General features: G+C 49.5%; 1 protein-coding gene across 2 annotated transcripts in view; it reads right to left on the bottom strand.

Annotated features, from left to right (window-relative positions):
* Positions 1-14,585, bottom strand: part of Crtac1 (cartilage acidic protein 1) — a 138,691-nt gene extending 124,106 nt beyond the window's left edge. The window contains exon 1 of one of the 2 annotated variants that reach the window (XM_048338518.1): positions 14,501-14,585. In XM_048338518.1, the coding sequence (XP_048194475.1) occupies positions 14,501-14,524 (24 nt within the window). In that variant the 5' untranslated portion in view covers positions 14,525-14,585. Of the gene's footprint in view, positions 1-6,912; positions 6,971-14,500 lie in introns of those variants that run through there. The other variant, XM_048338519.1, reaches the window with a different exon arrangement.
* Between the last annotated feature and the right edge of the window lie 295 nt (positions 14,586-14,880).

The following is a 14,880-nucleotide window of genomic DNA, read 5'->3' as shown; positions in this document are numbered from 1 at the left end:
TAATGAGTTGCGAAATTTGAGAAATGTTGTTCTATACGAGTGCTTCACGCTTCTCAAACCTTAATGTGCCCATGAATCACCTGGTGGCCCTGTTAAAAATACAGATTCCGATTCAGTAACTCTACCACAAAGCCCAACATTCTATATTTCTAACCAGCTCCCAGGTTGTGCTGGCGATACTTGTCTATAAACCACACATCGAACAGCAAGGTTCCATACCACAGCTCCCCAAGCCAAGAAACTAGGCTATATACTACAGTGAAAGGACAAGATTGGTTCAAGAGCCTTCTCTACCTGAAGATCTAAAGCATTTTTAAATCAAACATGGGGACATGGGATCTCCAGGGCTGCCCAGGCTCCGTTCATCTTTATATTCTCCAAGTATACACTCCATGTTATCTTCAGCTCAAGTACTAGGGAATGACTAATTTTTTTATTTTTTGCAAAGAGGTGAAAGAGGGCAAGGGTTGAAGCTAGAGGTATCAATCAGGTCAAGGAGACAAGAGGAGAGACCATCAAAGAACAGAACCCAGAGAAAATGGGTCATGAGCAGGTATTTGTAGACAAGACAGAGATGCATGCCATTGCATTCCCAGGGACTACTGTAGGAGGTGCTCTATTTAATATTTGTTAAATGAAGGAAGGAAGGTATTCAAATGATAATATGAATCAGCAGAAACGGCTTGCAACTTGTCATAGGTGTCTAAAGACAATGCTTGCTTGACAATCACTTGAGGGTCTTGTTCAGATGGAGATTCGAATGTAGGTGGTTTGCACAGCTAATATCAGGTGGGGCCCAGGCTGCTAATCTATAGACCATACTTCTAGCTTTCAGACCAATGGCTCTTGTTTCCCACTGGCCATTAGGCTCATCTGGGAGCCCTGGAACATTTGCTGCTGCTGGATCCTTGGGTAGAGATGTGATTTCATTGGTCTAGGGTGGTGTCTGGATGCTGTATTTGGGGTGTGTGTGTGTGTGTGTGTGTGTGTGTGTGTGTGTGTGTGTGTGTGTATACATGTGTACTGGCCTTGAACTCAGGACCTGGGAACTACCTCTTAGCTTTTTTACTAAAGGCTGGTGCTCTAATACTGGAGCCACACTTCCTCTTCAGGCTTTTTGTTTGTTAATTGGAGAGAAGAATCTCATGGGCTTTTCTGCCTGGGCTGGCTTTGATCCTCAGAGCTTAGCCTCCTGAGCAGATAGGATCACAGACCTGAGCCACTGGTATCCAGCTCTGGATGCTCTATCTTTTTAGGAGCTGGCTGGATGATGCTAATGGACAGCCTAGGATGAAAACCACTGCCCCAGACTTGTGGTTCCCCCAGTGAGAGTACACACTGCAATCCGATTCGATGTGAAAGATGTTTCTGCTACCAAAATTCATCATGGGCTTGTTGGAGTATACAAAGAAAATCTATTTAGCTAGAGAGTGTCAACAGAGGCAGGGGATATGAGGTTTGAAGATGTGCGCAGAGCAGGTGGATACTGCCTGAAGCAGAAGACAGCGGGAGCCCACAGTGACCTCGTGTTTGATACGGCTTGCTCTGGGAGTTTTCCTGTCATGCCACTGTGAACATATGAACCTTTGGGAGAACAGGTAGGAAAGTTAAAAATGAAATTAAAAAGTGGGTTGAGGGGACTAGTTTTGTTTTCTTAAATGTTTGCATATCAGCCACCTTCTATGTATGAGTGGTGCCAGGTACCAAAGTCTTACCTCTATACCCCTAGCTACTCAGGAAGCTGAGATCTGAGGATCACAATTCAAAGCCAGCCCAGGCAGACAAATCTGAGAGGCTCTCATCTCCAATTAACCAACAAGAAGCTGGAAGTAAGAGGTGAGGCTCAAGTGGTAGAGCATCAGCTACAAAGTAGAGAAAGCTGAGAGCATAAGGCCCTGAATTCAAGTTCCAGAACTGGGGGGAAAAGAGAATATGGAATGGCACTCACAGGCAAAGTAGCTCTGGAATAGTACACAGAGAACTATGGAGCATGTACTGTTTGCTAGAGATGCAGTGAATTCCAGGAACTCAAAGATGAACAAAACCAGCTCCTGCCTCATGGAGGAGCTCTCCCCAGAGGCAGCAGAGCAGGTGGTAGGTGGTAGACAGGGCTCAGACAGGGCTGGAGAGGAAATGTACCAGAGGAGGTGGGGCTAAACATCAAAGGCTGAGCTTGGGCAGAGGGGTGTGGGGTCAGGGTTCAAGGAGGCTCACCTAGGGATATGGGCTTTTCCTGCAAAGCAACCATGGGGAAAGAAGAAAAGAATGGTCCTCATAAAGGCTAAAGACACTGGGCTTGTGTTGCAGGTTGTGAGAATTGCTTCCTAATAATAATTGCTATAAAATGCTCCATAAGCGAACTTTTTAAACAATCCTCAGCAAGGTGGTGAAAGAGAAGGAACCCAAAGCTTGGAGTCAGCGACCTGGATGTGAATCTGAAGTCCACTATAAAGCTGCTAGTGTGACCTTGGGCGCGTCTTCCCACCTTTCTGATCTTGGCTGTCCTCAACTGTAACAGGCCTCATCATTGGACCCAGGTGATCAAGGGTCAAGTGAGCCCCAAAGGAAGGCCTGCTAGGGGTCCAGAGGGGCAGCCTGGGTGCCCCTACCCTCCCCAATGGGAGGGAACAGAAATTCTTCCTTCCAACAGTGGCTCTCTGTCACGTGCAGCCAAACTCAGTTTTCTGTGTCCTCAGGACTTTCCCGAAATTGGGTCTGAAAAACTGGTAACCAAGCAACCTGGTTTTTCTGCCATGGGGTCAGGCAGCTGCAGGAGAGGCTTCCAGGACAATTTCCAGGGCAAGCAGTTCTTCTGCAATTATCAAAAGAGCAAGGACACACCCTACACTCTCACAAAAGTGAGAGGCCAAATGTTGGGAACAAGCAGAGAGAGAATGCAGACCCTCTCAGACATTTGCCAGAGAGCTGAGACATGAGGGAGATCAGCAGAGGCAGGAATACTGTGCCCCATGTGGGCCGGACCACCAGCTCCACCAAGGGGCTCCTGGTAGGCCAGGAACATTGGAGAAAAGCTGACTGAAGCCGCCTCCAGCTTATTCATCCTCTGCCACGCTTCTTGCTGACCAGACATAAACCTGTCCTTGTCTTAGGTGCTGGGGTCACGGGGAGAAAGTTACTCAGCCTTGGCAGGACAGAGTAAGAGCTTCTGTGGAGGAGGAATCCCAGAGAGATCTAAATGATGTAGTAGGAAAACTAGGAGGACTTCTCAGAGGGAGTATCCTGTGGCTAGACTTTGGAGGATGCTAAGAAGTTAGCTGGACAAGAAGAGAGGAGAAGGAAGGAAAAGCAATGCAGAGTGGACACCTGAAAGATCCCTAGGAACCCATCTGTCACTCCTACTTGCCCTCCAGGACTGTCTATCTCTAGGCCTGCTGCTCTGGTCCCTGAGTTGGGAAGGAGCAGCCAACCATGGTTCTCCACCAAGACCCCCTAGGAGACATCTACCAATGTTTTGATGGTCAAACCAGGGAAGATGGTGCTCCTAGTACCCAGTGTGTAGAGATCGGGGATGCTGTTGGATGCCCTACAATGCCCCAGACAAACCTCAGAACAAAGAATCATCCAGCCCTGAATGTCAAGAGTGCTTACTGAGAACTCACGGCCTAGGGCAACCGTCTGGCCATTTTGAAAGACTTGGACCTGGTGCACCCTCTCTGAACCTGATCCCTGTAGGTCACTCGCTTTGGCCTGCATCCCAACCACAGGGGGGCAGGGCACCCTGCAAACCTGATAGACCCCAGGCACCAGCCTGCCACACATTTGCATCAATGTCCAAGGTACATTTCCTCTCCAGCCCTGTCTGAGCCCTGTCTACCACCTACCATATCCAGGTAAGATAGTGGATGCCAATCACAAGATTCCTTCACACTCAACATGGCCACACAGGCTGGAAACCTGGCATCATGCTTCTGCATTCATTAAAACCACTGAGGGAGGGGGAGTGGAGTCAGTTCCCCATTATGGTGTCTGGGGATCGGCACACCTCGCCTATTTTCTCATCTTGCCTGCTTCCATGTGGCTGGTAGAGCTCCCTTTCCAGGCCTCAGAAATGACCATGTGGTTCTTCAGCCAAGTTCATAGCCAAGTACAGAGAGTAACACAAATAACACCACCCACCTCTCTGCCTGTGGCCAGCACTACTCTAAGCCTTCATATGCATGACTCATTTAATCCTTACAGGAACACCATGACATAGGCACTACTACTGTCCTCATTTTACACATAAGGAACTTGAAGGACAGAGTGGTTAAGTAACTTACCCAAGGTTACATAGCTAGGACTTGGACTTGGGATTTCTACTTAAGCAAATGAGCTCCAGAATGTATGCTCTTAGACACTATATTAATTTCTCTCACTACACAAAACTTGTCTTAAGCCAAGATGGAACATAGTAGAAGGAGCAACCATTTCTGCCTGGGGAGGCTGGTGAAGGCCAAGCACAGAGGTGATGGAGACTATGCTCTGGGATGAGGAGACAGAATGTGCATGGTGGAAAGGAAGAATAATTGGGGCTGGGTGGGGGGAGGATACGGCTGAGGAGGTTGGGAGAGAATGGAGGGACATGAACCAAAAGTTCATGATGTGGTATAAACAACATGGTATGGTTGGAGTGTGGTAGTGTACTTGCCTAATGTGTACAAGGCCCTGGGTTTGATCCCTTGCATTGAAGAGGGAAGGAGGGAGGGAGGGAGGAAGGGAAAAAAGGAGGGAGGAAGAGAAAGAAGGAGGGAGGGAGAGAAAGAAGAAGGAAGGAGACAAAAAGAAAGGAAGAACAAAGATAAGAGCTGGTGGTTCATGCCTATACTTCTAGTTGAGATTGGGAAGACTGCAGTTGAAGACCAGCCAGGAAGAGTGATTAAACTAAAAAAAAACCCAAAAAACCACCTCCTTCTTAACCCACAACTGGGCACCGTGGCACTGTCCCTCCCCATGGGAGGCTGAGATCCAGAGGAGCATGATGCCAGCCCAACCTGGGGAAAAATAATCCACAAGACTTCCACCTTAATGGTGGAAAGCTGGACATGATAGTGCATGTCTGTGATCCCAGCAATGACAGGACACCTAGACTGCAGTTAGGCACATGCCAAGACCAGAAGCAGGACACTTATCTCAAAAATAACCATGGGACAACAGGGCTAGAGCTATGGGTCAGGTAGTAGAACTCCAGGCCTAGAAAACAAGATTCTGAGTTCAAACTCTAGTACCACCAAAAAAAGGGGGGGAGGGAAAGAGAGAGACCACAGTAGTGGTACTGTGTGCAGGAGGTATGTGAGAGAGCACAAGAGGACTGGGCTGGAAGCAGAAAAGATAGAAAGTTAGATAGTTAGATAGTTAGAAAGCAAATATTGTGACCCAAGTGAGAGAGAAGCTGGTGTTGTTCTTCATTCACTCGTTAGGATTGCTTGTGTACCTGCTCCATACCAGGTTACTAGGTATACAGTGCTAGGACTGTGCTAGGTACTAGAGAAACAACCCTTGCCCTAGAGAGTATACATCCCAAGGCCCAGTTCTTTCTCCACCAGATCCCCCACTGGAGATCCCCCACTGCCAGCCTGGAAGAACTCTACATCTCTGTACCCAACCCCCACCTCATCCCTCAGAAGACACCATGGCCTACACATCTTCCATCTTCCTCAATACCAAGGAAATATGAAATATGTAGCTTCCTCCACCTGGAAAGGTGCCTGAGGCTGCATAGAAGCGGAGATTTGGGCTTCATCCAAGGGAGAAGAAGAAGGAAGCCCACCAAAGGGAGAAAGCAATAGCACAGGGCTAATGAAATAGTGCTCCTTTGTGCTCTTGCTCAACTTGTGTACTTGTGGCTGGTGCTCTGCCACTTGAGCCATGCCTAAGCCAAGCTTTTTGCTAGGTAATTGGAGATAGAATCTCATTAACTTTTCTTCCCAGGCTGTCTGTGAGCCATAAGCCTTCAGGTCCCAAATCTCCTGAGTAGTTAGGATTATAGGCATGGGTCACTGGCACCCAGCTTGAAATGGTATTTCGGGGTGGGGGGGAGAGGAAGAGAGAGAGAACACATGGCATCTGTTAGCTGCATGCACAAGGCATAGTAAGCACTTAGGCATCATCAGCGCTCAGCTTTCCTGTTCTGTGAAATGGGAAGGCAGGCAGGCCGGGCTGCTGTGAGAACAACTTGAGATTAACCTGGGCTAACTTCTGAGAGAGAATGCATGGCACAGAGAATGCCCGGATGCAGCAGGAAATGGTAACAAGAATCCCTTGGTTACTGCCAGTAATAGATATTTGTTGTCTGAACGAATGCATGAATGCAACTCAGGAGGTGGAGCCAGGAGTAAGGCTGAGGAATAGGCTTGCTTCTGTTACTAATGTGTCTTGCTTGGGTCCCCAGTGAAGTTGACTCCTTAAACACTGCTTTCCAAATGCAGTAACTCCTCCCCCCACCCTCCCACCCCCGCCACCGTCAGCACACTTGGCTACACACACTCATTCTTCAAGCAAGTAGAAGATGCCTATAGGACAGCTCAGCCCTTGGACATTCCTCATAGAGCACACAGCAGGTTAGGGGCAGAGCAGCCACAGGTAGAAATCCCGGATGTAGCCCACAGGAGAGAGGGGTTAGCCTGTGAGGTGGGCGGGAAGGGCAGACTGCGGGAAAGGCTCTCTGGAGCAGGTGAATTGGGATTCGAGGTGGCAGAGACCCATAGATCAAAGGTAGGCATGCCAGACAGTTTGTGCATGCTGTGAATGCATGTCTGGGACATGGTGTGGGGGTGGCGGGGAGGAGGTACAGGAATGTGGGGGGAAGGGTAGAAGCTGTAGTTGGGGTGTGGAGAGCCTGTGATGCCAAGCAAGGAATCTGGAGTCACACCACGGGGAGGATTTGAAATCAGGAAGAGACATGATCAGACTTACATTTTTGAAAGGGCATTGTAGCTTTGGAGGCCCCGATGTACAGGATGATGGGCAGGCTGGGCTTCTGAACGGTGATGGAGAATGTTCCAGAGGAGAGTTGAACGGCCTGGGGTGGGGGAGGGGCGGGCCACTGGATGACCTCCAAAGTTCTTTTCCAGGCCTAAGAGTCTACGGGTCAGTTTTTTTCCGAAATCATTTAAAAACGCATTAGCAGACTTGGCTATTTAAAAGCATCCTCCTGGGAATGTTTTTGTGAAGCAATGATTCACTCCCTACTTCGTCTTCAGTAGAAATTCAAATTCCCACCTATTCTATGGGTTTACAGCAAGGCAAAGCTTCATGGCAGCCACCTTGGGGGAGTGGGAAGCAGCAGAGGACCATGGGAAGGCAGAGCAGCCCAGCTTTGCTGGAAGCTCAGAGAGGACCCCCCTGGCATGGCTGCTCAGTGGAACCCTGGAAGTCTAGGTAGCCCCAGTGCCATATGCCAGCTCTGACAAGGAGCTAGAAGAGAAGCAGGCCTCACCGACTGAGGCTGGAGACCCACATTAATCCCAAAGGCCACCTCTGCTCCAGAGGGTCCCCGTTCCCTGACTCATTTCCAATGGATTCTGTGAGGAATCCTATGCCAAGTGCTAGGCTAGGTGCTGAATCTGTAGCTGAGAATGGTGTGGTGGTATCTCCTGCTTTTTGGGGTGTGTGTGTGTGTGTGTGTGTGTGTGTGTGTGTGTGTGTGTGTGTGTATGTGTGCACGCTGTTTCAGGGGTTTGAACTCAGAGCTTAGGCTCTTTCCCTTAGCTTTATTTGTTCAAAGTAGGTGCTCTACCACTTGAGTCATACCTCCGTTCCTCGCTTTTTGCTCATTAATTGGAATTGAGTCTCCTAGACTTTCCTCCCCAGGCTGGCTTTGAACTGTGATCCACAGATCTTAGCCTGCTGTGTAGCTAGGATTAGAGATAAGCCACCAGCATCCAGCACCTCTCCTTTCCTTAGGAACTCTGTTGTGTTTTTTTTCCCCACCTGCAAAGGCCTCTTTGGAGTTGCATAGCTTCTTGGATGAGAGGTACACAGTTCTGATATTTAACAGAGGCTGTCTTTGGAGACCCATGTAAAAGCCACGCTGACTTTACACAGAGAATGAGCCTGTGGTGACTCAAGAGTGTTTATAGCCCAGCTCATTTGATTATAGAGACTGACCACTATATTCTAAGGGACCTGCCTCAGGGCCTGCCCACACAGCATTTGAGACAGTGACCTAAGCAGTGACCCCCCACATGGGCAGGGTGGGAGCCTCAGGAGACACTCCCTCCAGGAAAAGGATGACAAGGCCAGAGTTAAGCTTTATAAAAACAAACACAAAACGCCAACTCAGACTATCCAACCCTTTCCCCTTCCCAGTCCTGCAGCAACCCCTCTGCCTACGGGGGAAAGTTCAAACTCCCTGGCCTGTTCCCCTCCCCAGTGCCTCCTTGGGGTTTTCAGAGCTTGATGAGGGCTTTAAGACAGATACTTTAGAGGAGGCCCAGGGATGGCTAAGGCAGAGGTGGCTGTTCTCTGGGTAGGTGGGGTGTGGTGAAGGGAGAGAAGAGGCCCCTGCAGGCTCTTCTGTGGTCACCAGGACACTGCCTGAGCTCAGCACTGATTCCGTGACCTTGTCAGGGTACTTGTCAGGTGCAAACAAAGATAAGAGTAACTGGAAACAACAGGATGGGTCATTTTACACTCTCTGCACTCGCGATTCTTCTGTGGCTAATTAAAGTAATATGTCAAAATGTCCCTTGGAAGAGATCTTTAAGAATATGTCTGTTAAGTAAACAAGGTTTTACTAATTAATGCCCCACTTTCCCATCCCTCATTGAAGTTCCCAGCTGAACTTCCCTGGGCTGGGAGGGCCAGTGAGTAGGAAAGGCTGGCAAGGAAGTCGCCGACTTCTCTCCTTCCCGGAGAGAGTAGAGACAAATCCAGTCACTTGTCATTTGTAGAGCTATCAGTTTCTCCTCCGGATGTTGATCAGATTTCCTGGGCTGGAACCAACTCACAGGGCCAGGGGACTGGAATTTTTCCAAGAAGTAAGCATTTTGCTTCTTACGAAGCCCACATGATTTTCTTTCAAGAAAAATTTTTCTTTTTTTTTTTTTTTAAGTTGTCTAGGGTTTTTGAAGGGCAGATCTTGGGACTTTTCTCTAGAGATAAGGATTACGATATATTTACCTTTTGCTAAGACACCCCCCTTTATGCTCTAGCACACAACACAGACACACAAACACATAGATACACACACGTTATACAATGAGTCAGTGAGTGATACAGCCAGAAATAGAACTTCCCTAACTCCCAATTCATAATAACAGCAATATTAATAATAATCTCATTATAGTTTTGTAAGTGTTTTCACAGATCAAATTTGTTCTTCATAACAACTCTGGGGGAAAGTTTGGGTAAGTCAGTCTCAGGAGAGCAGATCTGAGGTCTAGGTCAGGCCTGTCACTTACTTACTAGTGACCCTGGCTCGTCCCCTCTTCTTTCTGTAATGTGATGTGCTGTGATTCTATCGTGACACTCAGGTCCAGGAGTTCTCAGTCTTGGCACTATTGACATTTGAGGTCCATTGTACACACACATACACACATATATGTAATATATAATATATGTAATAATATGTACACATGTATGTATACACATATACATATATATGTACACCCATATATATGTGTATATATATGCATGTTATATATATATATGTCTCTCTCTCTCTCTCTCTCTATATATATATATATATATAAATATCTGGGATTAGACTTAGTGGTAAACCAGTCCTTAGTTTGTTTTTCAGATAAGGTCTCAAACTTTTGCCCGCCTAGTTTTGAATGGTAATCACCATATCTCTGCCTGCTGAAGAGCTGGGATCACAGGCATGTACCATGGTGTCTGGCTCCCAGATAATGCTTTGTGGTAAGGGCTGCTCTGTATATTGTAGCATGTTTGGCTGCATCTTTGGGTTTTCCCCACTAGATGCTCGCTCCAATTTTAGCATTAAAATTGTCTCTAGATGTGGCTCTATGACCAAAGTAGTGATTAAATTACCTCTTTAGTCACAGCCCAAGAACTTCAGTAAGATCAAGATCATGGAAAAAGATTTTCTTGTTCCCTCCTTTTCCCTAACTCCTTTACATCTTTCTGGATGCTCTTCAAATCCAGTCTCTCAGTTATTCTCATTCCTTAAAGGCTCTCAGTGGTCCTGGGTGTGTTTGGTGTGATGATGTACCAACTGACTTCATACTTTTTTCCTAAGGAAAGTTCACAGGTTCCTAAGTTCACAGGTTTATGTCCCCTAAGCAACCAGCCAGGCTCTTCAGAAATCCCTAGCACAGTCCGGCCTGGCCTAGAAGCCTATCTGCAGCCTGCAGGAGGCTTGGTGAGCACGGATTTGTCAGCACTCTTAAATCACTGGGCTCTGAGGAAGGCTTCTCCCAGCAGAAAGATCCTTCCTTAGAAATCAATAGCTCAGGGTCCTCTATTACATTCAGAATTATCCTGGGACCTGTAAAATTTCTTTCCCCCAAGTATGGCAGAACCCCAAAGTGAAAACTCTGAGATGAAGGAGGAAACCAGGCAAAGAGGGAATTCTGCCAAGAAGCCTTTGTCCATCAGCCCAGAGGTGGCTGTGAGCCGAGACTCATGCACAGACCTGGAGCACTTCTCACAGAGGAAGCAAGACCCTATGTGGTTTTGTATGAGCCAGCAATAATATCCCCTTCCAGCTGAATACCTCTCTACATGTTATCATGAACAGAGGCATATTGAAGATGGCCTCCCTCCCCTTTATCCTCCTATACTCATTACAAGATTGACAACCTGACCATTTAGTAGCGAGGGAAACAGAGGCACTCAGGGGTCAAGTGGTTTGTCTTAGCTGTCTCTAAGCCAGAAGTCAAGGTGTCACATTCTAAGCTGCTGTCCTTAGCAACTCAGTGAGAGTACGGAAGGGCCAACAATATAGCAGGGCTCATGATAGGGACAACTTCTGAACAATCATCCAAACCTCGTGCTCTACCTATATTATCTATAGTTATGCTCCTCTGGCCTGAATCCAGTAGCTGACCAAGGATGGAGAATGCACGGCCATTTCTCCAGCAACACCGGGAGGGAGGCTGGTGAGATCTCAAGCACAACTCTTGGAATCCTATGTAAAGCTGGTGGTTCACATGATCCTTATCTCCTTCCTTCCCAAAGATGAGGACCCACCTTGTAGATGAGCCAAAGAGAGATGAGCAACCTTAAGTATCTTGCCTGGCAAAAAGCACCCCTTAGATGAGCCTTAGGGAGAGAAGAGGCTTCTGCATCCACAATTCTAGTTTGGCAGCAGGGGATTCCTCAGAGGGCACAGGTTGACTTGTCAGCTGAGACTCCAAGAGGAACCCAAGGAAAACCAAACACCATGCAGAGAAGCTAGGTGGGAGGGGGGAACAAAGGGGCAGCCACAGGTCAGTCGCAATTTTCCCTCCCTGGGACTTGCTGAGATGTCAACTGCCAGGCTTGCAGAACAAAAGGGCAGGCTGTGGAAATGGGAGTATCTTCCAGGTCACCCAAGAAACCTGAACAGGAGAATTTTGCAAAAATAGAACATCTTAGCACTCTGACCTTGAGCTGGGAGCAGCAGCAAGCATGGGAGAAATTGGCAAGTATTCTGGAAACTCTCCAGTTCATCCAGGATCTGAGTTTGAGAGGTCCCACCAGCTGGGGTGTAGACACAGGACACTCAGCAGAGGAAAGGAGGAGCTATGACTCTGAGTTTTACGACCACCCAGAAAGGGCCTGGGTACTTCTAATTCCAAAGCACAGATAGAATCTTGGAGGCGCATGACTTTTTGCCTAAAGACAGGCCATTTGGACAGTGAGACAGGAGAGTGGATGAAAGAATAATTAGGAATTTCCATGATCTGTGTATGTACCCGATGAGAATTTATCTGCTTTTCACCTCCTCACTCTGCAGAGTGAAAATTTCTTCAAATTTACTAAAGCTTTTAACTGAAGTCTGGTCGGTCAGTAATTACCGGTGCCTACTGTGTAGAGAACATATGTCCATCTTCACAGTACAGAAGAAGCAGGTCACTGGAGTGGAAAGAGCTCCAAAGAGAGGACTGAGAATCCTCAGACCTAGTTCCATCTCTTCTACCAAACAGCCATGTGTTCTAAACAAGGTAGTTCTTTTACAGAGCTTCAGTCTTATCATTTGGAAATGAAGTTATATATGTAAAATACAAGGTTTAGGGAGGGGATGTTCCTCAAGGCCCCTTTCTTCTAGCTCTGGTGTTCTTGGGTTCTGTGAGCACTTTGTGAGATCAATTAACATACTGTCTCTAAACCAAAAGGAATCATCTCAGAGAGCAAGAGGGACTATATAACAGTTCCATCTCCTTGGAATGTACAGTTCACGTGCTCCATTGCACCTGGGGTCACAGGACCACCTAAAGTCCAGAAAGTATGTAGCAGAAGGGCTCCAGTCAGGATTGATGGCTGGGGTCTATAGCCTGAGCTCCCTTCAAGCATTAAGTTATAATGGCCAATGAAGGGCAAGAAGGGAGAAAGTCAGTAGTACTGAGATAGGTTCTTTTGGTGCCCCCTACTGGACACCAAGGAGTTTGCTCCATCTCTAAGCTTCCACCAACTTTGCGGGCAGCCAGGAAGCTTGAGAAGCAAAGGCTGTCAAAAACTGTTTAATGGTTGTTGGCCCATTCTCTCTTGAAGAGTGTATGTTTCATTCCCTAGAATGGCACAGCCCGCTGGTCCACATATTCCCAGGGGCACTCCTGTGCACCACAGGGTGCCTTTACCAAACATCCAGGTGCCAAGAAATAAACACCAGGGTTCAGAACACCAGGTGCAGCCCAGATGGAGGAAAGAGAAGAAAGAGCAACAAGCAGGTCTTTCATGGCACAAAATTCCCAGTGGAAAGAAGGTCTTGGGAAATGCAGCAGAAAAATGTTGACTGCAGGCAGACAGAGAGAGAGGATGGAGCTTAGTATGAATTGATAGCCCCCATAAAAGGGCTCTAGACCAGGCAGGTACGGAGTATCCTGGGAGTTGGAACATACCCCTATGATCAGGGATGCGATACTGCAAAGGATACAGCCTCAATCTAGCATCTGCGGAGCGGGTGACCCTCACACGCCTTTCAACCTTCTCCAGAGTCCACCAGCACCAACGAGAATCTAGAATGTTCTAACTGTGGTCCTGTTGACCAGCACCAAGATTCCAGAGTCCCTTCATCACTGCTTAGCCTGACTTTAGAACCTGCTATCAGAAGAATGTTCACCACATCAGAAAGAAAAAGGCTTAAGAACCATATTGGAACAACCGCCATGTTCCCATTCATGGCTCAGAGCGAAGTCTTGTGGCACTGTCTGAATTAGCTTCAATTCAGTCTTGGGTGTTTCCTGCCCCAAGTTATCAGGGTCCCAAATCTCCCACGACACCTCTTACTCTTCCCATATGAGTTCTCCCGATGAAAGGCAGCACCACAGAGCTGCCCCCTACCTGAATCCTCTTGCTTTCTTTCCCACCTGGCTTCACTTGGGAAGTCCTGCACCCATCCCAGAAGATACTTCAAGTTGGACTCAAGAATGCAACCTGCCTGATGAACTGAAGCACCTCCCGAGACGCACAGATGCCACAATGGGTGAGCCCACCCGCAGCAGCAACAACACGCATTAGTCATTCCCAGAGTAAGCCCCCACCCCCAGCCTTAGGGAGGCTCCCATCCAGGCTGGGATGACTTGGGGTTCTTGAGTTGGTTTCTGCAGAAGCGGGACTAACCAGGGCTTCCCAACTACTGTACTGCCAAAGAAGCGCGCTGCATTGCTGGGCATGCCCCCAAACCCGGCCTGCAGCCCCACTAAAACCTCTCCGTGCTTTCACAGGGACGAGGGAGACCCCCGCCCCCTTCTCCTGGAATGCCCAACGCGGGCTTGTCGGAGACAGCCTGGAAACCAGACCACACCTCGGTCCAGCAAAGGGCGGCTGGCAGCTACACCGCGCGCAGCTGGCTCCGGAGCTCGCACACCCAGCTCTGTGCAGAGGAGAGGGCTGGCTTCCCGGAGAAGGAGAACCAGCCCCCCAAGGCGCTTCCCCAGCTGGGAAGCATAGCCCTCCCCCCGCCCCAGGCTTCCCTGGCTCCAAGCTGAGCTTGCCTGGCTGTGTGACTCCCCCGTACCCCCTCCCCAGAACCGCCTTCCTCACCTGCTCCTCTCCCTCCCAAGCCCCAGTACCCCCTCCCCAAACAGCCGACCTCCAGGGCGCTCCCAACCCCTCCTCTGCCCGCTGCGGGCTGTCACCCCGCACCTCGGTTCCCACCTCTCGGCCACATCCAGCCAGGCGCCCGTCTTGCCTCCAGCCCGCCGGGGAGGCTCTGCGCGCCAATCGAGTCCAGCGCCTCTTGGCAAGTTGGGAACCAAGCCATCGCCTCGGTGGTCCCAGTCTATTCCTGGTTCCCGGTGGCATCCCCGCCACCCCCGAGGACGGGTGGGGAGGGGAGCGGAGAAACTTTCTCCGCCCGAGGGGGTGGGGGCTCCGGGAGGGAGCGGGTACTCACTCCGGGGTCGGCGCTCGGAGGCATCCTCCGGCTGACTCAGCCCCGCCGCCTGGGGGCGTCGGAGCGCGGGCGGTCACGGTCGCCTCTGCCGCCGGCTCCTGCGCCGCCGCCGCCGCCGCCTTGCAGCTCCCGGCCCCGGTCCCGGGCTGGCCTCGAGCCTCCCGCCCCGACGCCGCGCGCTCGCTTTATACAACTCCACTCGAGCGCGCCCGGGCTTATGTAAAGGCTGGCGGAGGCCCGCAGCCAATAGCGCGGCAGCTGGAGCCGGGGCCCAGGGTTGGGGGGCGCCCGCGCGGCCAATCGCGGCCCGGGGAGCCGGGTGGGGGAAGGGGCGCCTCCCCGCGCTGATTTAGGAGCCGGGATTGCGGTGGCAGCAGCCG

Source organism: Perognathus longimembris, chromosome 2 (assembly GCF_023159225.1).
Source record: "Perognathus longimembris pacificus isolate PPM17 chromosome 2, ASM2315922v1, whole genome shotgun sequence".
Taxonomy (NCBI): Eukaryota; Metazoa; Chordata; class Mammalia; order Rodentia; family Heteromyidae; genus Perognathus; species Perognathus longimembris.
Note: the sequence above shows the minus strand (reverse complement) of the source record. Positions and strands in the feature narration are given on the sequence as shown.